General features: G+C 41.5%; 2 protein-coding genes across 3 annotated transcripts; both read left to right on the top strand.

The window, feature by feature from the left end:
• Nucleotides 1–203: 203 nt before the first annotated feature.
• On the top strand, nucleotides 204–22212 carry fyna (FYN proto-oncogene, Src family tyrosine kinase a). The gene is made up of 12 exons (XM_086183490.1): nucleotides 204–372; nucleotides 9372–9628; nucleotides 13169–13265; nucleotides 13941–14039; nucleotides 14448–14551; nucleotides 14836–14985; nucleotides 15118–15282; nucleotides 16532–16711; nucleotides 17724–17800; nucleotides 18294–18447; nucleotides 19494–19625; nucleotides 20932–22212. The coding sequence occupies exons 2-12, from the start codon at nucleotides 9382–9384 to the stop codon at nucleotides 21138–21140; spliced, it is 1614 nt and encodes a 537-aa protein (XP_086039616.1). The 5' UTR covers nucleotides 204–372; nucleotides 9372–9381; the 3' UTR covers nucleotides 21141–22212.
• Nucleotides 22213–22235: 23 nt separating this feature from the next.
• LOC147246395 (uncharacterized) lies at nucleotides 22236–27486 on the top strand. Of its 2 annotated transcripts, none has more exons than XM_086183489.1 (10): nucleotides 22236–23027; nucleotides 23276–23565; nucleotides 23641–23768; nucleotides 24780–24900; nucleotides 25131–25318; nucleotides 26311–26399; nucleotides 26479–26522; nucleotides 26814–26889; nucleotides 26975–27049; nucleotides 27152–27486. In XM_086183489.1, the coding sequence occupies exons 2-10, from the start codon at nucleotides 23414–23416 to the stop codon at nucleotides 27320–27322; spliced, it is 1044 nt and encodes a 347-aa protein (XP_086039615.1). In that variant the 5' UTR covers nucleotides 22236–23027; nucleotides 23276–23413; the 3' UTR covers nucleotides 27323–27486. The 2 variants fall into 2 exon arrangements, with proteins under 2 accessions (XP_086039615.1, XP_086039614.1); XM_086183488.1 differs by having other exon boundaries at nucleotides 22239–23027; nucleotides 26479–26547; nucleotides 26785–26889; nucleotides 27152–27480.
• Nucleotides 27487–27962: the final 476 nt, after the last annotated feature.

Raw genomic sequence — 27962 nt, 5'->3', positions numbered from 1 at the left:
TTGCATATCAAGTTTTATCTGAATTTGAATAAAGATATATTAGATATATTTTTGAGTATTAACACATTTACACTTAGACCGGCCCTTTACTACGGAACACTTTCAAAAACAATATTTTTATTTTGAAAAGTTAAACGGAAGCTTAGCTTAATATGCTTGTTAGCTTAACACCATCGTCGCCTTCGTCATAATCTGTACACACGGCGGCGACAGCAGCTCCTGAGTCGGCAGGGACGGGCATCCTACCGCTATTCTCTGTCTTTATCAAAGCCAGAAAAGAAAAACACTAAGAGAGAGAAACAAAACACCGGCGAGTTTTCCTCCGCGAAACTTCCCCTGGAAACTCCGATGGATTAGCTTGATTTTAATGTGGTAAGCACGCTTTTTTTTTCTTCATGTGTTGAATTTCAATTGGTGCAGCCGCCTTGTCCCCTGTTATGCGCTTTGAGATGAATTCATCTCGAGAGAGAGAGGGAGAGAGAGAGAGAGAGGGAGAGAGAGCGAGAGAGGTGAAATATAACATTGTGGGTCGCTGCATTCAAGACAGAATCTATCCTGCACATCCTGCAGATGAAGCTGCTTCTATTTGACGGGTAACTTTGCCCTCAGAGGGGGGAAAAGAGGAGGGGGGGGGGGGGGGGGTGTAATGGACTCGTAATTGTGGATGATGTTTTGCAGTGGTGTGATTCCAGAGAGGGGCTCTTCTTGTATTGCAGTAGCAGCAGCAGCAGCAGCAGCAGTAAGGATGGATGCGCTGCAGCTGACCACCACTGAGGCCACATCAAGCCACAACAGGCCTGCAGACAGCCTCCTGTTGATTGAGCGCCACATAATTTCTAATTGTCATATATCTAATTAAAGCTGGTAATCTGATGTGTGTGTGTGCGTGTGTGTGTGTGTGTAGAGTTGCAGCCATCCATCTTGCAGCCAAAACACTAGAGATGATAGACTTGAGTGTGTTGCTTTACACTAATAGTTTGATCGATAAGTCAGGCATTTAAAGCCAATAAAGTGTGTGAATATGTACTCTGCAGCCCGAAGCTCTTAGTATTCAGCTTCAGTCCGTGAGTGACTGAACAATGGGAGTGCGTGATGTGTATCAAAGTTGAATGAAAGGGATGGCACATTATGGTTCATGTGCATTTACCCTCAGGCTCTTTCTATCCTTACACACTCTCATCAGACAACACATAGGGTTAAAGTCCGCACTCTCTACTTTTAACGGTACAAACAGAATTACATCAGTACGACACAATATCGAGTCACATTAAATCAATCTGTGGCATATTTCAACACGTGAGAGTTAAGTACAGTTAGAGAAACTAAGCAAGAGACCCTGTGAAGTCATGCAATCAGGTTTTCAAGCTCAATACATACACGCTCACACACACACTCTAGATTACAGTGAGCCAAAAGTGATGTCAAGAGTGGTTACACTTCTAACTACACGACACAGACAAACACTCTCTGCATGATTTAAGATGGCAAATGCAAATCTGGCCATAGAAAATGTAAAATGCAACACGTGGTCAAACACAAAATATTTCTAAGAACGGAACTGCGGATGTTGCAGTTGCAGCTAACGTTAGCAACACGCCTGGAAACAAAGATGTTTGCAGCTGATATGATATTTTTTTAATATTGTGAGAGTAAAATATCAACAACAACAAAAAGTACAATGGGGTGTCTGTACTCACTTCCAGGTACGGGTAAACGCAGACGTTCACCAATTGTGTGGTTCGGGGTTCATATCGACACTGATCATTAAAGCATAAATTCGGCTAACAGCTGAGGCTAATTGTTGTCTTAATCTTTTTTTTTAATCATTATCCCACCCTTGGAAACAAAATTATCATCATCATAAATAATTTTCCATGTAGTCCTTCATCACACCAACTTTGAGGACTGATTCATTCCTGCACATATTTGAAACAGTATTTAATACAACCTTTCATGTCAACAGTTAAGCAGCCACTGTCGTATATAAATGTCTTTTTATATGCTGATGTCAATCAACATGGAATATATCAGCCGAAACCAACACTCCACCGATACGTCGGCTGAAAAGGGACCGATAGCTCATGATCTGACGGCGAATGTGTCGTGTTGACGCTTTTTTTTAACTTTGTCACTCCTGCGTTGATTTGAATTCATTCAGTTTACACAAGGGTTTACCTGCTCGTGTATCAGATATCACCTACAGCGCATTGTCTTAATTTCTGAATCGGTTTGGGTTTTCCGCCAACTCAAAATCGTATCGAGTTCCACCAGAAATCTTCCAACCTCCTCTGCTGCAGTCCCACCGCACGCATCAGAATTTCCAGTGAATTCTCACAATGACAATCGCCCTCCACTGGCAAAAGATTTGGAAAGAACCACGCTGACTAACAAGTAGAAGTGGCTTCTACGGGAAAAGAACCCCATTTTTTTTTCTCTCTCATTAAAAAAAAAAAAAAACCTTCCGCGTACTGGTTATAAACCTCGCTGTGTGAATGGCCGTTCCTGTTTACAATAGCGATTCAACAACAACATGACTCAACACACTCAACAGTGTTCCAGTTCCACACGTAGGTACTGTATGAAGCTCAGCTGTGGGGTTTTCTAACTGGCTCTTTTCATTGAGAATGAGAAGAATGCTTTGAAAGCGTAACACTGCGTTGCATTGTCCAGATAATCTTGTAGCAGAGTGAAATGTAGCCATTGTCTTGTTGTTGACCCACTGAATGAACTCACTTGCCTGACACAAGCAAATATTGTAACTATTCAGTGAATGGCACCCAATAAGAGAGAGAGAGAGACTCACTGTTGTATCCAGTAAACACACCAGTGGGTTTCAGTCCATCATTTAAAAGGCACACAAGTTGAAGTGACCTTTTTTTGTTAACCTATCCAAAGAATGTCTTATTCTTCAACTCCTATTTTGGCATTGAAATAGATCTAGTGTGACTTCAGTAGAACGCGTGTGGGAGGTTTGATCTCTCTCTCTCTTGCGCGCACACACACACACACTTCACACTGAAAAGGCTTCTGTTGTTGCTGAATTGTTCTAAAGAGATTTATAAGTTCACTGGTGTTGAGTAGTGAAGGCTTCACTTGATTCGGTGACCATCTGAGAGCAGTTTATACGTCAAAAGGTTCAGATCTCTTTACAAAGCTGACAGGACTCTTACAGAAAATCTGTCCAGTGGAATAATCACTCATCTCATCAGCGGCTTGATAAAATCAGAAGCTATTGTCACAAGCTAGCATCGTTTGGCTGTTGGATTTTTTTTTTTTGGCCAACATCTGTTATGCTGAGACTTTAAGACTGATTTGGCCATGAAGTGATATTTAACGATGTCAACAGCTTAACAAAAAGGAAGTTCCTATCATATTTATATGTTTCACTTACAAAAAGAGACATGTAAACATTGTGAATCCGAAAATGTACAACTTTTCTTTATTTCCAAAACATTCGGGAAAGCCCGGAAATCATGTATTTACCTCAATATAGAACATACATATTTTGAATTTTCAGCTTTTCTTTCATTCTGTATGATGACATTTTTGGACTGATGGTTGAATGCAAACTCAAACAAAAGTTACAGGTTAATGTTAGATACAATAATCGAGAATCAATAATGAAAATAATCCTAGGTTGCAGGTGGTTTCCACGGCGACTGCAGAATGAGATAGAAACATTTGGAAACAGCAGAAGATAGAGTCAAGAAACAGGAACACAATTTGAAATAATAAATACAATGTAATGGAAATAAAAGGTTAATTAAAAAAGCAATATACATAAGAAGAATTATAAGACTAAACACTCGGTGCATTATAGCTGACGGAATGTGGAGATGTAATGAGTGTGGTGGCTTTACTCCTCAGGGTTTATTAGAAATAAATTAATACCAGCACTGTCATTTATTTCAGTCACACACACACACACACACACACACACACACACACACACACACACGTGCAAGTACGAGTGTAACTTTTTTTATACTGTATACATTGCACAGAATGAGACGCCGCCATGTCTGCCGTCTCCGTCTTGACTGACTGTCTCCTGTTTAATCCATCAGCTACACTCGGCGACCCTGACATGTCTGTCCTTTTAATTTAGTATATTGATCTTGCAGCTTTACTATAAATGGCTGTGTATTTCATTACGGCTCCCAGCAGTGTGTGTGTGTGTGTGTGTGTGTGTGTGTGTGTGTGTTTGTGTGTGCGTGTTATTATAGATGATTAACATTTATGCCTGTAGAGTATCCAAATAAAGCTCTTTGTTGCAGTAAATTAATTTCCAGATGAGCCCAGTATTTGTGAGTGATGTCATGGTGGTTCAGGACCATGACACAATACTATCATAGTCTGATGTAGTATTGTGTTTTTTGCAATGTGCCACTAAAAGAAAACTGTTGTATCTTCTGACCTGCGTGTTTTACACAGCTCAGTGTAAACACAACAGGCTGAAGAACTCTTATATATCAGTCCAGCCGCTGATAAATCAGAGCTACTGTGCTGAGGATGTTGTGTCATGTAAATGTGATTAGTGGTATGGTATGTGTTTGGGTTAAGAGTTTGTGTGCGTGTGTGTGTGTGTGTTTTATTGGTTTGTTTTACCAATGATGTAATGTTATGAGCATCTTCGTTTTTAATCTGTATATCATTTTCTTAATGGAGCCCCTCTGTGAGCACAAGACCAACTTGAATGACGTCTTGTCTCATCTCATCTCCTCTGTCAGCAGGATGACTCATTTATGGATGGATTTTGGTGAAATGTGTACGATGATAAGTTATCAAACAGCTGATTATAAATCAGAAATGAATCAGAACAGTGTCTGCTGACATCACAACTGCCTTCGTGGAGCTGTGCACAAAATGATCGTACCAACTGACCAGCACTGTAGCCTCCCCTCCCCCCCAAAAGAACTAAAGAACTTGTCCTAAATGTTGCATGTGCCTTTACAGTTCACATCAGATAATGCTGATATTTGACGTTCATGTTTTAATAGGAATTCAGCAGCCAAAATATCACCATACTCTACTTGACAAAGCTCCTGTTGCTTATGCTTAGATGATATTGGCCTCTTCACTCTTTACTTCCTGCTGTGAAGGAATCTCGCAGCAGCGTTGACAAATGCTCTTCAACAGATTTGGCCAGACATCAAAGTCGAATTTCAGACACCATCTTGAGTTGATCAAAACGACGAGGCTCTCGTGTGATTGGGGTGCTGTCTGTCTGCCTGCGTGTGTGTGTGTTTGTGTGTTTTTGGTATGTGTGACTGTCCTCCCACTCACTCCTGGTGTCTCTGCCATGTGCTATTAACTGTCACAACACAAAATCAAGCTACCATGTCCCTGACAGACTTTCCTTTAACACGCTAGCAGAGCCAAGCTGTTCATCGGGGTTTGAAACCAACGTGATGAGGGATCTTGCGATAGCCAGGCGCTGGCACGGAAGGGACGAGGCCGACAGCTACAATACTATCATCTGCTTTTCCTTTTTTTTCTTTTGATGGTGGTGGGGGGGTGGGGTTAGGGGTGCAGGGGGAGATGTGTTGCAGATCAGGTGACTAGCAGGCTAGCTCTCTCCTGCATGGTGTGAAACTCTATTAACACCCACCTAAAATGTTCCATGGCTTTTGTCTTGACATTTCTACACTAATGATCCATAGTGTCAGTTCATGCGTGTAATTGAGTAACAGAATAGCGGATGTGAAAGTGATGATGAACGCTCTCGGAACGGTTATTATATTAGTGGGTAAAAATGTGATAAGGCTGCCTGTTGCTGTCTAATGTACTTTAGCTAAACCTAATAAATCTGTTCATCTCCTGAAAGCAAAGCTGTCCAAAAACATGCCCGTGTTTGTATTTAAGACCCATTCAGCAACCACAAAAGTGAACACAGACTTGATTCATATGCAAATGTTTACAAGTCAACTCTCAGCCAAAAAAACAATGCCGCAAAGGGAACGTATGTATATAAACAATACAAGATGGCCTAGATTCTGTGCAGCACAATGGTTACAGATCTATTAAAGCTATGGTAGTCCCTGGTCTTTTTTTTTTTTTTTTTTTTAACTTCAAGAGCAGGAAGATTTTCATAATCCCCGCAGGCAGAGCTACGACGTGAGATCTCCCCTCATTTACTCAGATCCCTTCAGGAGTGCAGGAAGAGCTATTTCAGTCCCCACAGTTCAGGAGAAACACACCAGAAACCCTACACGCTATCTATGTTTGTATTCCCTCAACACCAAAGGGTTTTGACATATTCACACAACTCCCAAAAGTCTTTTATTTTGTATATTATTCCATTAAATACCCACCTTAAGTGCCCTTGAGCCTTTTATGCTGCAGACGTGATTAGAAAGGTACTTTGGAAAAGAATTTCCTAAAATTCCCCGAAGGAAAAAAAAAAAAGAAGCCAGAATGTCACCTGTTTTGAGCATTAAATGGCATCAAAAGCAAGAAGAAATCTGGTCAGTGGATTTTTGATGTGTTAATTTAAGTCGATTACAGCCAAAACGCAATGCAAACACAACAGCGGGGTAGTGGTCGAGAAAAATAGCGCTCAGATTATGATGTCATCAAAATCAGCTTTTTTTTTTTTTTTTTTTTACATTTGAGTTTACAACATTTTTTCAGCAAAGCGTAAGCAGGGCACTCAGGACGGGAGATTGAGAGAAAAATAGAATTAAGACAAAAGACCTAGATTTACAAAATAAGATAAAAACAATAAAGGAATAAGAGCAATAAAAAAAAAACCCGCCTCAGATACTTATAATAAAAAAGGATAAGAGCGATTAAAATGATCAATATTTAATGAGACTCTATTGCACTTGTTCAGTTATTACCCAGGCTAGTGTTCCACACACAATACTGCTTCAACTCAGAGAGCCGGTCAGCACAACGCTGCTATCTTATCACCTTCTCACGTGGCCTATTATTTACATTATGGCTTAGCTCGGTTTTTACAAAGGAAGCCGCCACAACAAAACCATTCATCGACGTCGATCGGAATGTCTGTCAGTACAGTTTGTGTTGCCGTTGGCCGCGGGTTTAAATTGTCCAAACAAAGTCGGAGTATATTCATAAAACAAATCTGTACGTCTATTGTTTTAACTCTGCTGCGTCACCATGAAAAAAAAAAGTCTTCATTTCTAGGGTTCTGAGGAGGCTGATACATCACCTCCTTAAATGGATATGAAGTGTTGAGAGTGGATTTTTGCTTCCTCGTATTAGCGGAGAGTGCTGTAAATACCTGAAAATGGAGGGGATGTGAATATAAATGTCAAGGAAGATTACTTGATATCTTGACTATCAGAGAAGCAACAGTCGGCGAGTCTGTGGTCTCAGCTTCGGTCCGGGCTTATGTTGTAATGCTACCCCTGGGCTTGTTTCTTCTTCTGGATATTTCATGGGCTTTTATTGGCAGCAATGAATCTCCATCATCCCCTTTCTCTCTCTTGTTCCTCTGTTAATCCTCGTGGAGAAAAATAAAAAAAAACTGGACGAACTGGAAATGATACAACGGTGACAACTTGTCATACTGGGTATCTTGGCATCTATTTTCGATGATAGATTCTCCCCAGCCCCCATGAACAGGGGTGTTTTGTCATCATCATTACACTGTTGACAGCAATCAGATATCTGGAATTATAGAAGAGGTAAAGACACCGACACAAAACTACTGTTTAGTGTTAATAGAGCTGGTCATAGTGCACTAAAGTCTTTATAAATGAGTTTGTGCACTTAATTACGGTGTTAAATCACGGGTATCACATTTAACTACTCACTTCCTGGAAAGATCCAGTTTATTTTAAGTTTCTCTTACTTTTCTCTCACATTTACTCTCAAAACATTTAAATGCAAGTTTCCATGATATACTGTATACCCCTTTTAACCCCTTTACATTAGACCCTTATTGTTCCCCTCTTCAAAAAGAGATGGAAAAAGGTAATTACTTCATAATTATTTACATGGAAATCCTTTTTTCTTTCTTTCTGTCAAACAAAATACGACACGTTTACATAAGGATACCAACCCATTTCAACCAGTTTCAATGAAAGTCCTCCCTTTTTTCCCTGCTTCATTCACTGATACACCTTGCAGCAGTTAGATCCTGCAGTTCCAGTTGGACTTCAAGCAGGTTTACCTCCTCTACAATATATAACACACTGCAGTGTGCAGCAAATGGCACAATGTACACTTTGTGTGTGTGTTTTAATTTATTTCTATATTTATTTATTTATTTTTTGCTTTTAAATGCGAAACTGGACTAAATGCATCTAGTCACCAAAAGGCTCCAGTGTCACTGAGGGCATACCTTTGATTTGAGCTCATTTAGTATAGGAGGTGGGGGGACTAGTTTCCGAAGAAGATCGCAAAACAACTCAGCCTATCATTTTCAGATATTTCCTCGGTCTGCCACACTGTTGGATGAGCCAGAATTGCGTAAATACAATGTTTCGACAGCATTTCAAGTACGTCAAGAATAAGATGGAATGACTCCTGCAAACTTGAAAATGTACGCTGATGTTTTTGTCTGACTCAATGGGAACAAAAAAAACAAACAAAAAAATCACTATTTGTTAGACAGCCACTAATGCTGATGAAAGACAACAGTGGCTTCTTCTTAGCTGCGCTGAACCATCTTCATAAGCTTAAAAAGGGGACTGGGGGGGGGGGGGGGGGGGGGACTGAACCGTGCATTAGTTTAACTGGGTCTTTAAAGACGTACGGCTCCTTTTAATTGGTAAAGCAGATTGCCTCACTCATTACTGAAACTGGTTTAGCTTTAGTGAGGCCAAATGCTTCGTCAGTCCTCCCTCATGAGACCCGGCGTAGAGCCAGGGAGCGTGTCTCTCTCTCTCTCTCTCTCTCTCTCTCTCTCTCTCTCTCTCTCTCTCTCTCCCCCCCCCCCCCCCCCTCGATTAAACTCTGAATCTGTAGACGGGTGTGTGGCTGCTCGTAAAGCAAGCAAAAATAGATCTCATGCCAACTTGTAAACGCCAAAGTCGGGGTGTCGTTTCTTCTCACGAGCGTGGTCGTACAAGTCAACGTAAAAGCACGACGAGCGATGCTGTTGAAGTATTCGCGGGGTATTGTCAGCGTAAAGTATCTCAATTCAGCATCATTCAAATGAGCCACACGCTGCAGCTCTGTCACATTATGTTCTTCTGTGTAATTAGTTACGGACTTTAAAGTATCGTGTGTCATTTCAGTCTAATTGAAAGATTTTTCTGAAGGCTTGCCCTAACTCTCGGAGGAAGCGCTGAAATAATGGAACACTGAATCATAATTTCCCCACTGGAGACGGCTTTGGAGCTATTATTTTACCTACGTACTAATTCCATCTCTGTCTCTTTTCTCTCCATCCACAGAAATTAGAGGATGGGCTGTGTGCAATGTAAGGATAAAGAAGCAGCGAAACTCACTGATGACCGCGAGACCAGCCTTTCACACAATTCGGGGTACCGTTATGGGTCTGACCCCACGCCGCAGCACTACCCCAGCTTTGGGGTCACCACCATCCCTAATTACAACAACTTCCACAGCGCCGCCACACAGGGGGTGACGGTGTTTGGCGGAGTCCACACGTCCTCGCAGTCTGGAACGCTTCGATCCCGGGGAGGAACAGGTGACCTTTCAATAACTCTTGTAGACAAATGAGTTGACCCAGTTGTTGAAAGCTGTTTCATATTCTGGGTCACTATTTAATACCATACGGTTTTCATACCACACTTACATGCATTTAGTTTATTGGCACGTTGCTGTTGTTGTTTTTTTGTTTTGTTTGTTTGCCCACTGCATTATGCAGTTACTGCATAAATGATAAAAAATGCTATTAGTGCCGTATAGTTACTCTTCAAGCAAGCCGCATTAATGTTATGGAATGTTAAGCTAAGTGCTAAGCTTGCTAATGCCATTTCCCACTACACAAGTGCATGTGTGGGATTTTAAGAATAAGAGGAAGAGAAAAAAAACAAACCTCCACCAGAAAAAAACACGTTTTGCAAACAGCATAGTATAAAGCATTATGGGGTGTGTGTGTGTGTGTGGGGGGGGGGGGGGGGGCTGTAGAACCTTGAGTAGAACTCAACTCTGCTTCTAAAACTCAACACGGAATTTGTTGCTGAGAAGACAAAAAGTTGCAGAAGTTACATGCTTGAAAAAGTCGAAGTAGAAGCGGCACGTTCACATCAACGCTGAGCGGAGCCTGAGACGACAAACAGCCCTTTCTACTGCGGGCTCATTTGACCTGGGACTGAATGCTGTTCAAACCGTTTCCAAAGCCAGATATTAGCAAGTGTTAGCAGAGGGTGTTTTGCCCCTTCTCTTTTTGCTCTCTTTCGCCTCACCTGGTCGAGGCAGATGGCCGCCCACACAGACCATGAGTCCGCTCCAAGATTTCTGCCTGTTAAGAGGCAGCTTTGCATCACCGCTGTCGCAGAGTGGGGAACTGTTAGGCTCCTTTACACTCAATCAATTTAGATTGATACTTTCTCTTTTTTCTCTCATGTATATAGAAATAGAATAGACTTGACCTCTCATAAGGAAAAAAAAATCATCCACAATTCACCGATCTGTTTGTGTTCCATCGCTCTCCCTTGGTTACATGTTTTGCAACCAAAAGAATGAGTAACATCCTGGAAACAGCCAGTAAGTTTAGTTTCCTCTGTAGGGCTGCTGGCGCTGCTGCAGGACACACACTCTCAAGGTACAAGGTGATAGTAGCAGATGGGATTGACTGGCGCTCACTGGTCAGCAATTTCACATACGCTACCTTTAATTGTCGCGAGGACGTCGTCTTCTTTTTACACAGATATTTTCATTAACATTTTTAACATCGACAAGATATGAAAACGACTCGGGTTTAGATACTAACATTCATTTACGACACATGACATGTGTACGCTAATATGATCATAATAATGCTGCGAAGTTTGGAAAAACACTTTTCCCAGGTCGCATTTTCCCGGATGTCTGTTTGTCCAGCATAAACTCAGTTGCTCTTACCCTGGTAATTTAGCTGAGTATTTATTTCGCACTAAACACACTACAAGGAGGAACTCGTCTAGTTTTGCCACCTGACAACACCGCGACATAAAGTCCCTCCTGGAGAAACTCTGTCCTACGTTCCCTTTTGTACTTTTGGTGATAAAGAATGATCTGAAATGATTTCCATCACGGTTGAAACTGTCATCAGCTTTCTCTGTTATTTTCCTTCTGTATCCTCAAGGAAATGTGTTATTCTTCCCCAGTATGTGCTCATATTGTGGTGCTGTCATACATTAATCTTGCTGCAGAAGATGAATGTCCACTAGCTGCAAGTTAATGGAAAACAGGGTGACCTAAATTATTGCTGCTGGCACATCTGACGTCCAAAAAGAATAGCTGTTGTCCTGGATAGTGCAAATGTGTTTTGAAGGCAAGTAGTCAGTTTGATAATCTTTCACTTCATAATTTAAAGAGACATACAATGTGAGGTGCATAAATTAAAAGCATCCCTCACTTTGATATCAACTGCTGAGCTGTTTCTCTTTTCTTTTTTTTCTGGAGGTAGATCCCAGCGCAGATAAACACGCTGCATCTGTGGAGTCAGCATCAGCCGCTCATATGAATAAGAAATTACTTGAGGAAGGCAGCAGCATTCAGACCCAAGATCGCAACAAGAGGCAGCAGAAGTAGTGCAGAAATCTGACTCGACAACCCCCTACTCCCAACCCCCCCCCCCCCCCCCCCCCCCCCCGTTACCACCCTGGGCTACCAAATTTATGTTTTCGCTGGAAAATGAGCAGAGCTTTCACAATGCACTGTGTGTCTGACTGTCCAGACAGGATGCAGATCAAATCACAAAATGAAATCAAATTTTGCAATTTCAGGCTTATTAACAGATAAAGGGACTCTTGGGTTGTTTCGAATCGCATATGATAGATTTGATTTGCCTTCCTAATGTAGACCTTGGCAGCTCATCATTCCTAGAGGATGCACTGTGTGATAAAGAGAAATCATCCTTTTATTTTTTCATTTTTTCTTTCGGTTTTGTCACATTAGATCTACATTTTTTGATTTTACTTTTGTGTACTTTACCACTGGGAGGAAGCTAGAAACAGTATCAATATCTCTTTACCTACAGGAAGGCTCCTGCTTGCGTTTTGGGACAGGCCAGGTAATTTACTTTGGGAGTATTGCTGCTTTTTTTGGTAGTGCTGCTGAAAACACCTGCCTGTTGCACCTTAAGGGGGGGGGGGGGGGGATGGGACTTTCAAGTTGCGTTTTTTGTAAAACCAAAACGCTGAGCAGAAAGATCCTGAAGTGCTGCATGGAGACTGGAACTGAGACGGGAAAATCACTGTTTGCAGGTTCACCAAAGGGACACCTTTTGCTATCAGAAATATTCATGCATGCAGTCATTAATCCAAAAACACTCATTAGCACAAATCTCCAATGAAACGAATCATAGAGAAATGAACTGGAATGATGCAGAAGGATAAGAGAACAGGCCAAAAAAAAAAATAAGTCAGTCTCAGCTGTAAACAGAAACTGTTCACTGTTTATATTTTGAGCTTCATTTAACCTGGTAAAATCAATTGAGAACCAGTTCTCATTTGGCTAATTGGATATTCTTGTCAAAAGTTCACACTGGAAACCAGCTGTCTTTATTTAGGCATGTGCTTTAAGGAGATTGTTGTAACTTGATGAGAAAATGTGTTTCATAACTGAGGATCCCATTTTGTCCCACTGAACATGTTTTGTAAATGGATAACAGATAAACAGCAGTGACTCAACGTTACAAAAATCACAGAATACAAGAAATAAACATTCCAGTCCATGTGTTGAACATATGAACGAACCCCAACATAAAACCGCAAAGAACAACCCGACAAGATGTTCGTATTCTCTGCTGCTTATCTGGGACGGGGTCATGGTGGTGGCAGATTGAACCCAGACACCCCTCTCCCCAGCAACGCCCTGCTGCTCCTGCTGGACGATCCCAAAGCAGATGAGATATAGAATAATCGGAACCTTGCTCCATTCAGGGAAAAAAAGAGCTCGATACACTTCCACGAAGCAAATGAAGCAAAAACCAGCATTTTCCAGCAGACATAACATTCATGCAATTAGCATAGCATACCACCTCTGAGCACCGCATGTTGACCACATTACTTTCCTGCAGGGGTAACTCTGTTTGTGGCTCTGTACGACTATGAAGCCAGGACCGAGGATGACCTCAGCTTCAGAAAAGGGGAGAGGTTCCAGATCCTCAACAGCACGTAAGTTTGAAAACATGTGCATGACAGCATTAAAGGGTGGGGGTCGTGTTTTCCCCCATTTTGCTGTGAGTGATGAATCTGGAATTAAATCTTTTTGACCCAGTCTGTTTAAAATCAGTCAAAGCTCATGAATGTATTTCTTTTTTTGATAAATAAAGTGTGATAGATATGTCTTGTTTTTGGTAAAAGTCCGATTTTGCTCCATACATGTCTCCATTGGTGGTGTTTTATGAATCGAATATTTTCTTTTTAAAGCCATTCTTCATCATGTACCGTTTCTTTGCATTTGTCCACTTTTAGACCTTAAAACAACTTGAAAAATTGATGGCGTTTTGGTCAATAAACTTTTATATCTCAGCCTCTGTAGCAGATAGAAACATGAAGTAGAAATAAAAGAAATGTTGTTCGGACCTTTGGCTTCGTTGTAAAATCGTGTGCCTTTGTTTAACCGTGGATGGATTTTTTTTCATGTGGAGCATCCAGGCTTAAAGGGAGAACAACCTTGATTCCATCAGATTTAAATGGATGAATAAAATGACTCACAGAAAGGAGTTATTAGAAAAACGGCTTTAATTATTGTTTTTATACTTCTTAGTATTCACTTCTTCAGAACCGCTGACTATATAAATGTTTATCCCAACCTGCTTCCCTCTCTCTCCTTTTTCCTCTCCTCAGTGAGGGAGACTGGTGGGAGGCTCGCTCTCTTACCACAGGTGGAACTGGTTACATTCCCAGCAATTATGTAGCTCCAGTGGACTCCATCCAAGCTGAGGAGTGAGTAAAAAAATAATGTTATATGAACAAACACACACGCACACACACACACACACACACACACACACACACACACACACACACACACACACACACACACACATTGTCTCAGCAGCATGGCAGCTTCATCAGCAGAGAGCATATCCATAAATATTTGAGGGCTCATCTCACTTGCCTTTTGTTAAATGTGGCATAGCGGCATGTACAGAATAAAAGAATACATACTGTATGTATGTATGTGTGTGCGTGTGTGTGTGTGTGCGCGCGTGTCTATATATATATATATATACACGCGCACACACACACACACACACACACACACATATATATATATATATATATATATATATATATATATATATATACGCTATACACTTCATAGTCTTTTCTTGCTCTTTTTCCCTGCAGCTGGTATTTTGGTAAATTAGGCCGAAAGGATGCAGAGAGGCAGCTGCTCTCCAACGGCAATGCCAGAGGCACTTTCCTCATCCGTGAGAGTGAAACAACCAAAGGTATTTAACACGCTGACATGTTGAACGCTTTTAAACTTAAGGAAAACTGGCACAAGGTTTTGGAAATTTCAGAACATTTCTCTTTCATATGCAATGCATTAGAAGTGGTTTATTTCTAAACAATTTGTTTCATGCCTAATGTGCTTTCTGCTGGATGAATACATTCATTAAAACACGCTACTTGTTCTTTAGGAAAACCCTTCATGAAGCTAAACTGTTTATGTGGCTTTGACAGCTTGAACCTGCCAGGGTTGTTCCTTATCAGTGACTGGTCTCTGTTCCAGGGGCTTATTCTCTCTCCATCCAGGACTGGGACGATATCAAGGGCGACCATGTGAAACACTACAAGATTCGTAAGCTAGACAGCGGAGGTTACTACATCACTACAAGGGCCCAGTTTGAAACTCTCCAGCAGCTAGTACAGCACTACTCTGGTGAGACTCTGCCACAGTTATGTAGAAAAACACCCTGTCATGAGAAGTCTGTCTTACGTCCTGTCCTCTAAAACGAATTTCATATGCTTCCGTTCTACTCTAATATGGGTTTTAATTGTGCGTCTGGTTCAGCCAGGGCTGCAGGCCTGTGCTGCAGACTGATCGTGCCGTGCCACAAAGGCATGCCTCGTCTGACTGACCTGTCCGTCAAAACCAAAGATGTGTGGGAGATCCCGCGGGAGTCGCTGCAGCTCATCAAACGTCTTGGCAACGGCCAGTTTGGAGAGGTCTGGATGGGTGCGTATCTTTTTGGCATCCTTTTGTTTTGGCACCAATGAAAAAATGTACAGCTGCTGCGGAACATAATGCACATGTTGGCTCATTTGAGATGAAATCCAACTCAGTGCTACCCATCGATCGTAGTTTTGTTTTGTAGTTGTTCTACCCTAAACGTGGACATGAATTGAGAATTTGATTAAGTGATTTTTAACCTAATCATTTTATCTTACTGTTTCTGTTGGGATGCTGGTTTTAAAAAAGGGCCTGCAGCAGTAGTTGTGACGTGTGTTTTTGTTAGCCCTATTCAGGTTTTTGATGATGCATACCTTTGGTAACCCTCAGTACCCAAAGACACGGCTTTGTTCATTTCCTGTAGGACTGTTTGTCTGGTCAGCAGAGGTCTGAAGTCCAGATCGATTTCAACTGAAAACAGATTTGCTTGAAGTGTAATAAATACAGACAGAAACAGTATGGCTTGTTACTGAATAATTGGGTTCCAGAATAGATACAGCCGTGCCTCTAAACTACCTCATATAAATACTGTATCTGTAACCTTCATTCCCACACCATTCGCCTGAACAACTGTTCATGCACACGAGTGAGAGAGGCAAACCATAATCTCTCTCTAAACCCAACCAAGTTCTTTTTGTGTCGAAACCTCAACCAAACCTTAACCATCACAAAACATCATTATTGTAAACAGTGCATTGCAGCGATTGTGGAGCATGACGCAAAGATGAGGAATGTCAGGATAGTAAAACCAAAGGATTGCCCCCCCCACCCCCCACCCTCACCCCCGGTTGTGGTACCCTGGCTACTCCGATAACAACAAAAATTCATGCTCCAGCGTCCTGTCATTACCATTTGTGGCAGCAGTGGTCACTGTTGCCCCTGGAAGAGCAAATGTTGGATTTCATAGCTTAGGATTTCAATAAAGAGGGAGTATAGTCACACAGTTTAACTTTGGATATTTCTGTATTATAAGCATCTGTTTTTCAATTTTAACACATTTGCCTCACCGTGCTCTTTCTTTATTTGTTGGCTGGAATTTGCTTCATAATATATTCACCCCAATACACAGGATTGTAAGTAATAATCCCAAGACAGATGTTACATTTTGTCACAAGTTTTTCCCTGCTGTGTGTTCGATGTCTTTTGATCTCAGCTCTCATGATGTCAGACCCTGCTGGTGATGATCAAATCCTGTTGAAATGACACTGGCTAACCTCTAGAGAATTGCCCTTGAACAGTCTCTTTGTCTCTGCAGGCACGTGGAACGGCACCACCAAGGTGGCGGTGAAGACTCTGAAGCCCGGCACCATGTCGCCCGAGTCCTTCCTGGAGGAGGCTCAGATCATGAAGAAGCTCCGACATGACAAGCTGGTGCAGCTTTACGCCGTGGTGTCTGAAGAACCCATCTACATCGTCACAGAGTACATGAGCAAAGGTAGCACTCTTTCAAACGGACACTTAAAAAGACACTATAAATATTACATACATGCATCTCTGCTCACACCCTTGCAGCGTATGCATAATTCATGCACCTGCATGGACAGTACACTCCTGCTTCCCCGCATGGCGCTCACACCCACGGCCGCATTACTATACTGAAACAAACCCAATCTGATGCTGTCATAATTGTGGTTTTACAAGAGTGATTTTCCTGAAATCACCGAAAACATGTTACCACAGCAATGACTAACAAATAAATATCAGAGCAAAGTGTAATGTGTGGCAGGAATCCCTGAACTGATGTCACATTTGCTTCAAACATGGTTTCTTTTGTAGTTTTAGGGTCAAAAACGAAAAGGCGGGGGGAAAAAAACTAAAAGCCCAGTTCTGAAGCAACAGATCTCATCATTTTAGTTCAGGCTTTTATATTACACCTTTCACACAGGTTAGAAACAAAAAGCTGTATTATTAATAGATCAAACTCGATAGAAAATAAATTTAAAAAAGCTAACTTGGTTTACATGGAAATACGGTAAAACAGATGTAAAAGTTATTATAATTAAAAATGATAGTTAACAGAAACCTCGACTGGAAACTGCTTTGTCAGTGTGTTGGTCTTGTCGGAATAAGATGATGTTCAGGGGCTGATGTTTGGCTGTTGAAGTTAAATTAAAGGTTGTTTCAAGAATCTCTTTGTGTTTCTACTAATTCAAAGAGGACGTGCTTTAAGAGTTCAGTCAGTTATTTTTTGAAAGGAAGATGCTGTTGTTTCCTCGCCTAAAAGAACACAAAAAAACCCCGACAAAATCATCCTTAAAATTGAAAAAGTCCCCCCCTCCCCCCAAAAAATCTGCATCACTTGATGTTTGAAACAAAAGTTAAAGGGAATTCCACTATCTCTTGATTCTAAAAAAAAGAATGGAAAGTTTAAATAAAATTAGTGAACGATAAAAAGATCTGAAGATCTGTTTTTGTTTGGTTTGGTTTTGTTTGTTTGTTTGTTTTAGGGAGTTTGCTCGACTTCCTCAAGGACGGAGAAGGACGAGGCCTCAAACTTCCAAATCTAGTGGACATGGCAGCTCAGGTACAAGGTTACAACGATCCAGTGCTCTTGTTACTTGTGCACCGTGAAAGACAGTTTTGTTAAAGCTTAACTCACTTTAATCATCTCCAGCTGTATTCTGCAACTCATGTGCTTTGCTACTGAATTTATAATTTGGCAACTCCTCGCTTCCTTAAAGCCAAAAGGTGGTGAGCAGTGTTGTTTACTCAAGCAGTGGATCTGTGGTGGCTTTCTGGTGTAATCATGTGGACATCAGAGACAAAGTGGTAGTATAATGATAGTATTTACCAGGATGGATCACATGATTTGCTTCACTTAGCGTTTTATTTAGAAGTTTTGGTTGATTCCCTCTAGTGGGTTAGTATGTAATCCTACACACTCATTTAAAATAAAAATCCTCTTGATTTATTGTGTTGTTCATTTTCTATTAAAAACATCATGCCTAGCTCTGCTTGTTCGCTGATATGATGTTTAAAAACCAAACCTAAAAAAAAAAAATGACTGAAATTCCCAGGTGGCAGCTGGCATGGCGTATATTGAGAGGATGAACTACATCCACAGAGACCTTCGCTCTGCCAACATCCTGGTCGGAGACAGCCTGGTGTGTAAGATCGCTGACTTTGGTCTGGCCAGACTCATCGAGGACAATGAATACACAGCACGACAAGGTACCGGTCACAGTTGAAGAGAGATTTCATAGGGCTTTGTTGAGCATGGCATCGGTTCTCCACCATCCTTTTGGGGAAAAAAACAAAACAAAACACATTGTCAGGGGAAAAAGTGTGCGGGCTGGCATCTGAATTTTCCATTTTGAAAGAGTCCAAGACCTTTTTACACACACACACACACGCGCGCGCGCGCGCGCACACACATGCACACACACACACACTTGCACAATAAGTACAGCAATTGAGCAGTAATTTCTCTTGGTGACACCAGTGGAAAACAGACGCACATGTGGTTACAGCATGGCAGCTCATTTATAGGGAGGGCACTGCAGTGCAGGATTTAACACAGCAGGTTGCACATATCTGTGTCACACACATGAATTTCCATCTGTCGCTGTGTGTATCTGGTTGGAAGCACAAGGAATACGCAGCTTTACACTCGACCAGTCAAACCTCGTTAATGCCTGAGTTTGTGTTGGCAGAGATGAGCCGCACCAGGTCGTTCAGACTCTCCATCGCTCTATCAACATGCTCAGTCACTCCTTTGTTTGTCATCCAAACGTTTAGTTGTTCAACCTGAGCCAAGTGTAAGCTGAGAGGCAGAGAGGTAATGGAATAGTTTCAGTTTATCCCAAGTGGCGTGTCGTCAAGACCTTTGCTCTAATGAAATAAAACAAAAATCAAGACAGCGTCTTAAGGGTTTGATAAATGACTGTTGATTTATGCTTGGTACGACTGAACGATAAATCATACTTTGATTGTTATTTTTTTTTAGACATATTGTGATATGACTAGAAGGAATCAAGTTATTTTGTGGTTTTTTTTTTATTATCTGGGGAAAAAAAGCATGCTCTCTTTCATCGGGGGAATGTGATTTGTTGGCATGTTTTGACACACGTCCTGCAATTTGGATGTACTAGCCCTGTTTCTCAATATCTCCGGTAAAATAACAGTGGGAAAAAAAACAACAACAACAACAACAAAAAAACGGAGCCTCAGTTGCTTTTTGAACCTGTTAAAATCTCAAGCCTCTAAATTATTTTCAGGTGCAAAGTTTCCCATCAAGTGGACGGCCCCTGAGGCTGCGCTCTACGGTAAATTCACCATCAAGTCGGACGTGTGGTCGTTCGGCATCCTGCTGACGGAGCTGGTGACTAAGGGCAGAGTTCCCTATCCAGGTGAGGGAGAGCTCACCATTAAATGAACGCTTGTTTGATCGATGTACCAGAGGATACTGCGCTTTGCATTGTGCATCACGGAGGGAAATGTTGCCAGTAAACTCTGCGAATATGGGAAATATGTGTTTTAGGTGTTCAAACTAAGAGATGCAGACAGTTGCAGAATAACTGGAGTAAAAGAAAAGCTGGATGTCCTGGTTAAGATGCATACCGCATATCTACAACACTGCAGTTTATCTCATATCTCTCCCTCGCCCTTTATCATCTCTCTCACACGCACACACTATCATCTCTCTCTCTCTCTCTCTCTCTCTCTCTCTCTCTCTCTCTCTCTCTCTCTCTCTCTCTCTCTCTCTCTCTCTCTCACACACACACACACACACACGGGTGTTTTTAGCCACCCAGGCTGATTATGTTCAGCTAAGACTAAAATAACATGACATCACCAAGATTTCTGCGCTGGAGAGAACGGTATTTAAGTGAAACCAAGAGAGAGGGAGGGAAATGTCAATCAATCCCAATTAACAAGGGTGGTCTTATCTAGCTCACTGTGGCAGGACCCTGCATGTATAACATTCTTCTCCCTTTAATACTCCTCGACTTCACCCACTCACCTGAACGTCAGCGCTCTTGTAGCATTTCACAAGCCCCACCCCCATCATACTGTAGGCTCGGTTTCCCCCAGAGAATGAGTTGGGGGGGGGGGGGGGGTTATTACCACACCCCAATTGCTGCTTTGCAGAGCCTGGTGTTCAGTATCCCTGTGGGGACTGATGTGATCAGACCTTAGAGGCCAAACACTGTGTACACACTCAGCATTCAAATAATGATCTAATTCACGGGTTAGGTGACTGAATGTCGGCCAATCAGAAGGTTGTTCCTCTTGAAGTGCAAGTTTCTGTCACATGAAGAGATATCACCACCGCTAGGCTGACAAAACCTTCAATTATTAGCTTTTTGTACAGTGACTTAACAAACTTTTTTTCTCTACTTATATATCATTTCTCATTTTTCTTGCAATCTTATTTCCTAATGGCTGACTCCACATTATGAACTACAGGAGTAAATATGATCCACTTACGAGCTTCCTGAGCTTTCAACCACATCTCAGAATGAATTTCATCAAACTATTTTGGTTCTACGCTTTAGTATTTTTCTTTCCGCTATTCCTGCCAAGTTTAAAAGGTCCCAGCACTGTTTCCATGTGGAAAAAAAAAAGGTTAATGTGTAAAAATGCAGAGCTCAGCTCGAGAGAGATAGTTCAGTATTTAACACAAACTACGCTCCTACGTCTTCCACTCTCCAGGCATGAACAACCGTGAGGTGCTGGAGCAGGTGGAGCGAGGTTACCGGATGCCGTGCCCACAGGACTGTCCTACGTCCCTGCACGAGCTGATGGTACAGTGCTGGAAGAAAGACCCGGAGGAGAGGCCCACCTTTGAGTACCTGCAGGCCTTTTTGGAGGACTACTTCACTGCCACTGAGCCTCAGTACCAGCCAGGGGATAATCTCTGAGCGCCCTCACCTCATGTCATTTCTCTGGTTTACCACCAGAGGGAGCCAGACATCACCTATTCTCTCTCATCCTGTGGTTCTAACACTCTTAAAGCTCATTGACCGACTTCTTGACTTTAAAGCCTCATACACACAAAGACGGCAAGCTGACTATCAAATCAGAGGATGTGTTGGAGGGGAGAAATGACTGCCATGCATGGTAGAGATGAGCTGTGTAACTTGTATGTAATGTAAATATAAATTGCTTGTTTACTTATCTATTTTGTTCCATTTTACTTTTGATATTTTGAAAAATGTGTGGATTTTATTCTGTTTTGTTGTTTTTTTTTTTAATCCAAGGTCCAAGTTATTTCAGGATGGCGGCTCATAGGAAACAGTCAGTAACAAATTGTGACATTATAATCGTAGGAATGGTTCTTGTTAGAGATTGTGGACTGAAATATCTCAGAAATTTTTCTGGGAGTCCACTGACATTTTTTTACTAAGTTAATAATGTATAACGCTACTGCTCTTCTTCTCAAGGAACTTAGATGTACTATAACACCTGTTCTTGCCTTTTCATGTTTAGTAATACTCTTATAATGTAAGGGAATGCCTTCATGCTTTCTACAACACTAACTATAATTGCCTAATACATCATGATCTCTTCCACCCCAAGCGTGTACGAGATACGCACCGATAATGACGTGCATCCATTCAAGCTTCAGCCAATGATTTTAAGATCGGCTTAGATTTAGATTCAGCTTTAAAACCATAGTTCGGCTGCCTGCTTATCGTTTTCTACAATGTTTTAAAAAGGCTGTGTAACTTTTCTTTTTAGAGGCCAAGCAAGCAAAAAACTGCCACTCACATGAAGGAAACAAAGGATGCTCTGTTTGTCCCTCCATTCCATGTATCTGACGTTTTTGAGACCAAACATATTTATTTTTTAATCAAAGGTCTTGTGTGTGTTGTTGCTTCAAAGGACGCCTGCAGCTCTGAAATTGTGTCAAATTTCTCTGAAGAAGGTGCATTCTGTCACAATACACCAGTTCTGTGTGTATTTATGTTCATTTTTTTCTTTTCTTTTTTTTTGGAGGGGGGGGGGGGGGGGAGGGTGGAGAAGAATGAGCGAAACTCATTTTCTTTCCCCTACGCGTCTCTGTATTATTTATTGTCCCTGTCTGTTAATTGTACACAACTGGTTTTGAAATAAACAATCTCGCCATCTAGTGAACTGAACACTTCCAACCAACTGAACATTTGTAAGTTTAAAGATTTCTTCTTTAAACTTCTCGCATCAAGCACCACAGGCCTGTATTTTCTTCATCAGTTTTGTCAATCCTGTCAGAAGAGAAATCCATCACCGAGCGCACGTAAGCCGAAACGACGGATGTCTGTATTGAGTCAGTGTGTTTCTTTTTCTCCCTCAGGCTGCAGTTCAAGACAACATGACTAAACTAAGACTATATGCAAATCACCTCATAGGTGTCCGCATGGCAGGTAGAGAGCTGTGAGCGCTCTTCAGACGGCATGACAGAGAGAAGCTCTTTATTTTGATGTCGTCGAAGGATCTTCTCACAGCATTTGACTGTCTAGATTTGTATCTGCCTTTAACCTGTTGTCAACCCTTTTATTAACTCGCTGTGTCTCCCGCGACTAGAAACCTCATAAGTTTCGCCATTGTAAGCGCTTTTAGAGAGACCACATGGCGTATAATACACTTCGGAATGTAATCCACCTCAACTAAACTTTTCTTTTCTGGCTGGTCTGGCTAAGCAACACAAATGGTACCTTCTTGGCTCTGATTGGATGCAGCTGAAGCATGAAGAATTTGCATATAGCAGGCTCTAACACACACACAAGCCTTTGCACCCACAGGACTGTAAAGAATCCAGCAAATAACAGGTAGGTCATTGTTACGACTACTATTCACCGTGTGTCCTTTTTGACTGGTTTAAAAAAGAAAGACAATTTGCGATACATGTGCAAGTGGTGTGTGACTACGTGTGAATTACTTCCTTGAGAATAATTCTAATAAATAGTTCAACCCTATCCAAACCATATGGCAAATCTTCATTTGCGTATTTGTCTCCTCACCCAGTTTATTCACAAACTGAAGGTCAATTTGATGTTTCACCTCCTTGCTGCGGTAGATTCAACTTCTTTCATGGACGCAGAGCAAAGGTTACATAAAGGTGGACAAAAGGTGGAGTCAGCCAGCTCGTCTTGCACAGTATTTAGAGCGGATGTAGCAAAGACAGCTGGCAGTTTGAGAAAAGACTCCCTCCAGGATGAATCTCCATCACCATCGCCCTGATGGCTGCTGCCAGCAACCCGGTGCAGACAGAAGGCAGCTGAACCTTAGAGGACCAGGCTGCAGCTGGTACAGCTGTGGACACCAGCCGCTGGACACAACACAACCTGCATTTAGAAATACACAAAGGTAAGTGGGGTAAAACTTGTAGAGGATGGTTTGAATTATTTCAAAGGAAAATAATTATCTTTGCTTACATCTCAGAGGGAGCAACGACAACAATTATCAGCATCACAGTGATGTTGAAGAGGAACTTGAGGCTCCTTTGCCGTTGAGATCTGAGGACGAGCTGCAAGGTCTCGGCCTTCCTCACCACAACATTCACAACTACGGTGAGGAAAAAAGTATTTTTTCAGCTTTATCATATAAAGGTGACAGCATTCCTGAAGACATACTGAGGGTAAATAAGTAATGAAAGAGGGAGGAAAGGAAAAACAAAGCCTTATAAAGATTATTTGGTTGAAAAAATATGTGACATTTTAAAAATGAATTGACGCAAATAAATTTAAAATCAAAGATCCAGAAAATATTAATCATGTTGTTTTTTGACTTTTCTGTTATTATTTACTTTTTACACATTTTGTATCGGTAACATAAAATGCTAGATTTAAAATAAAATTGTATTTCAATGAATCACAAACAGGTGCCTTGAGCTGACAAAGAGGGTTTTTTTTTTGTTTTTAAAGTGCTGCCTCACTCGTCTTTGAGACTCTAGAAAGCAGAACGTGCCGGTCATGTGTATTTAGCTTGACGCTAATGGAGACCTGCTACTAACAAGAATGAAAGTGCCCTAAAACATCTTTAAAAACACCATCCACTATAATCCACGTCCTCTTTATCCAACCCTAGGCTCAGCTTAGACAAGTGTGTATTCAGTTGAATCAACTCGCTCATGCTGGTTTATGGTTCCAACAAACAGCAAATGTTATAGTTTGTTTGTCGTGTACTCAATCAGAGTGTTTGTGGATTATTGAGCATGCAGCTGAATATAGAGGATGTAAATTATACCAGACACCAGACTCAAAGTTTAGAATATAGATGTTTTGCTCAATTATTTCCTGTTATTAGTTGTTGGTTGTCAGGCTCCTCATAAGCTTCAAGATGCATGACTGGCTATTTCTGCATTCTGTGGCACAGCTACGGAATTAAAACCATTTTTGGGGAATATTTGAAGGCAAAATACACTTTTTTTGAGGGGGGCGGAGTTTTGCTTTTTGAGCTGTCTTAGATGTGTACTGCTACATCCTTCTCTCTGGTGTGTATTCCAGGTATTTACTTTCTTGTCGACCAGCTCTCAGAGAGCTTCATCGTTCATCATTGTCATGTTGAAATTCTCTGCACAGATGTTCCACACCCCGTGGATGTCTGGGATTATCTCTCTGCAGGAGAAAGACTGTACAGTGTCAGTCAGCACCATCGTCATCCATGTCACCACTACAGAGGTCCCTGCACGGACCAAAACTGGTAAAAACAAATCTACTTTGTTTCAGGGTGGAGGAGATAAAACACAGCCGATGTGTTTTTATAGGGGCTCTCCCTACCGAAGCCAGTAATTACCCTCTTATCCTTCAAACCCACTATTTGTGTAATGAACTGAACCAGGTGCTGTGCCACTCTCTAATTTAGTTCTTACTCAGATGCATCATGTTTCTGCATGACTGAATTTAATGGCCTTTCTCTTATCCCCGCGTAAGGCTGCAACTTCATGATAGCTTTGTGAACGACAGTGCCGCCCACGGAGGGGTCTCTGTAAATGTTCCAGAGTTCTCTATCCCACCTGTCGAGACCGTGTCACAGGTGAGCGTGACGGCTGTGAGCTCAGAGGCCTCGGCTTCACCTCCAGCAGAGAGAGGAAGAGCCATCAGTCTCCCTCATGAGTGTCGTGAGTAAGCTGTTTGAAAGAATTTGCATGCGGGTTCTGTTGGACAGCAGGAGGAAATTTCAGCAGCAGTGTTTCCATGGGACACTTATCTAATCTCTATAAAGGGAGGAGGGTGTGTTATGATGCCCTCACAAACCTGCTAGGCCTGTTTAGGAGCTCGGAGGTGAGCTGAGTTAATTTTGTTACGTTTTTTTTTCCTTCTATCGCCAAGGACGTGATGTTAACACCGGCGTCCGTCCGTCTGTCCGTACCTCTGTCTTGGATGTTGGAAATTTGTTGATGGGGTGTTGGAGGAAAATCATTTTGGTGTCGATTTCAATCAAGATATGCAAATTGGGTTTTTGGGGGGGGGGGGGGGCTTTCGTTAACTTTCCAAGGGCATGTAATTGACTGAATGTTCAAAGAGGAAACGGTCTCAAAAATGAACTTTCCCCTCACTTTATGATTCTTTTTCTCTGGGAGAATGTGTGCTCAAAATGAAAGCATCTAGACGCATTTTGCTCCATCAACCTTCGAGTCACAGAAGGAAGCTCGAACTGTAATTTGCGGTTGTTAAATCCTGAGTAATCGTCCGGAGGTCTAGATGTGTCTCTCAGCCGAATCTTTGTCTCATTCAATAGAAATTAAGCAGTCAGCATCACCACGGCAACCTCCAAGTGTAGTTGCAGCCCCTCAGCTGGATGACGCCGCTTCCCTGATGTGTGTGGCGTTTATCAGACATTTAACAGTTCTTTCTATCAGTCCAGCTTCTATTTGAACTCATTTCATTGTTGCAATACGGCGATAAACCAAACAGAGGGTCATGATTTATACATTTTCACTCAAATCTGAAACATACAGACTCTTTTTACATAAGGCTGACAAAAAAAATGACAGCATTGGAATGCGATCACAGATGATCGGACAGCAGTCGTCACTTGAGTTTAACTAACATAAAGAATGGAGACAAAATACTGAGTTTTATTTTGATTCATGATTTATTTTCTTCTCAGGAAACGTTTTTATAACTTATTCTTCGGATGCATCTTCAGAGATGGTTGCCCTCCTAGAATTTCTCACCAAACATGGTTTCCACGCAGCTGTAAGCTTCCTCCATATCAAAGCAAAAATCTTATTTAAAGCTGTTCTGGGTCCTGATAAAAGTGACTTTAATTTCACAGATTGACATATCTGACAACCCCAATAGATGCATGGACATTAACAGGTGGGAGGATAGTTTCCTGAGAGATGTAAGTGATGAATAACACAAAGTTTAATAACTCATCTAAGTTTTTAGGTCCAGACAAAAAAGACAAAAGACAGAAAAGACTAAATCAGCCAACGTGGCGTAATGGTGTGAGAGTTGGGTGAATGTTTTGATATTAACTAAGAGTTTTGGTCTATGGGATGTTCCAGAATGATTTAACCTGTTACTTTTCTATTGTCAAAGTTGTATTTCCAGTCTGAAATGTATGTTTTCTTAACAGCCTTCTACTCTGATTATCATTGCCATCAGCCCAAAGTATAAAGCTGATATTGAAGACTCTGTGGTGGACAATCACGGTCTGCACATTAAATATATTCACTCCATGGTAAGACAGTTCTTGCATAAATAAGATACGATTCTGAATCAAAGTGCTGAATGATCATTTAAAAAAAAAATCTAACTCTTATCAGATGCAACATGAATTCATCCAGCAAGGCAGCTTGAATTACAGATTCATACCTGTTCTCTTCCTCAACGCAACCCAGGTTAGAAGCATTCTAGCAGCATTTCTACATTCAAATGTTGAGTTTTATGTTTCTCATGTCTGTATGATGTATCTGTTTAAAAAAACACACACACACACACAGAAACACATCCCCGGTTGGCTTCAGAATACGCGTGTGTACCGCTGGCCGCAGGACACGGAGGATTTGTTACTGCAGCTGCTGAGGGAGGAGAAGTTTCTTCCTCCTCCTGTACCGATGGAGCTCACCCTCATCATCAGGCCTGCAGCCCCCAGTGTGGCAGCTACACCCTAAACCCCCAACCGTGTTTATGCATGTGTGTATGTATAGTTGATATTTTACCCAAGTTGATTATTTTGTCTTTGAGAGAAACTTGTGAACTGAGTCAATAAAAGCTCCTGTTATATGTACAGTAAAATATGTTAAAAGTTCCCCTCCGGTCAAACGTGTTTTTGTTCTTGGTCTTGCAGTCAAATGTTTGAAATTCGGTCTGCAGAACGATATAAAGGTCGACCCCAGAGAGCCGCGATGACAGTCGTCGATAAAGGTTACGATACTTTCTAAAAAGCGACTGGATTAAGAACATGATCTGTGACATCACAAATAGTCCTGAAGCCAAGTCCTCATCCAGTTTTCAGCATACTTAAGTCATGAAATATTTGACTTCATACTGAAGAGTGAGACATCTTGTGCCCATCATTTAAATGCATTGAAATGAAAAATATTTGTAAACACATATAGATCTCAGAATTGCCATTTTGTATTTATCAGGGTATTTTAGAATGCCTCAGTTGGTGTATTTTCCTTGTTGCAAGCAGTATTCTTTCAAGGTATATCTGTGTACTTGTGGTATGAGACGCAGCGGGTTAAAATGCTCAAGGGAGTGTTTTTTATTGTATACATTTATGTGACACGTATGAATGGATTTGTTTGT

This window comes from Aulostomus chinensis, chromosome 17, assembly GCF_037954235.1.
Source record: "Aulostomus chinensis isolate RoL2024-O1b breed Wild chromosome 17, RoL_Achi_v1.0, whole genome shotgun sequence".
NCBI classification, from domain to species: domain Eukaryota; kingdom Metazoa; phylum Chordata; class Actinopteri; order Syngnathiformes; family Aulostomidae; genus Aulostomus; species Aulostomus chinensis.
This window is presented reverse-complemented; position numbering and strand designations above follow the sequence as displayed.

What these genes read in the sequence shown, in the direction of transcription:
- fyna (XM_086183490.1), top strand. Translation starts at nt 9,382, where the DNA reads ATGGGCTGTGTGCAATGTAAGGATAAAGAAGCAGCGAAACTCACTGAT. An exon ending in TTCCAGATCCTCAACAGCAC is followed by an intron (nt 13,266 to 13,940) that starts GTAAGTTTGAAA and finishes TCCTCTCCTCAG; the next exon opens with TGAGGGAGACTGGTGGGAGG. An exon ending in GTTTGGAGAGGTCTGGATGG is followed by an intron (nt 15,283 to 16,531) that starts GTGCGTATCTTT and finishes TTGTCTCTGCAG; the next exon opens with GCACGTGGAACGGCACCACC.
- LOC147246395 (XM_086183488.1), top strand. Translation starts at nt 23,414, where the DNA reads ATGAATCTCCATCACCATCGCCCTGATGGCTGCTGCCAGCAACCCGGT. An exon ending in GCATTTAGAAATACACAAAG is followed by an intron (nt 23,566 to 23,640) that starts GTAAGTGGGGTA and finishes CTTACATCTCAG; the next exon opens with AGGGAGCAACGACAACAATT. An exon ending in TCTTCCTCAACGCAACCCAG is followed by an intron (nt 27,050 to 27,151) that starts GTTAGAAGCATT and finishes ACACACACACAG; the next exon opens with AAACACATCCCCGGTTGGCT.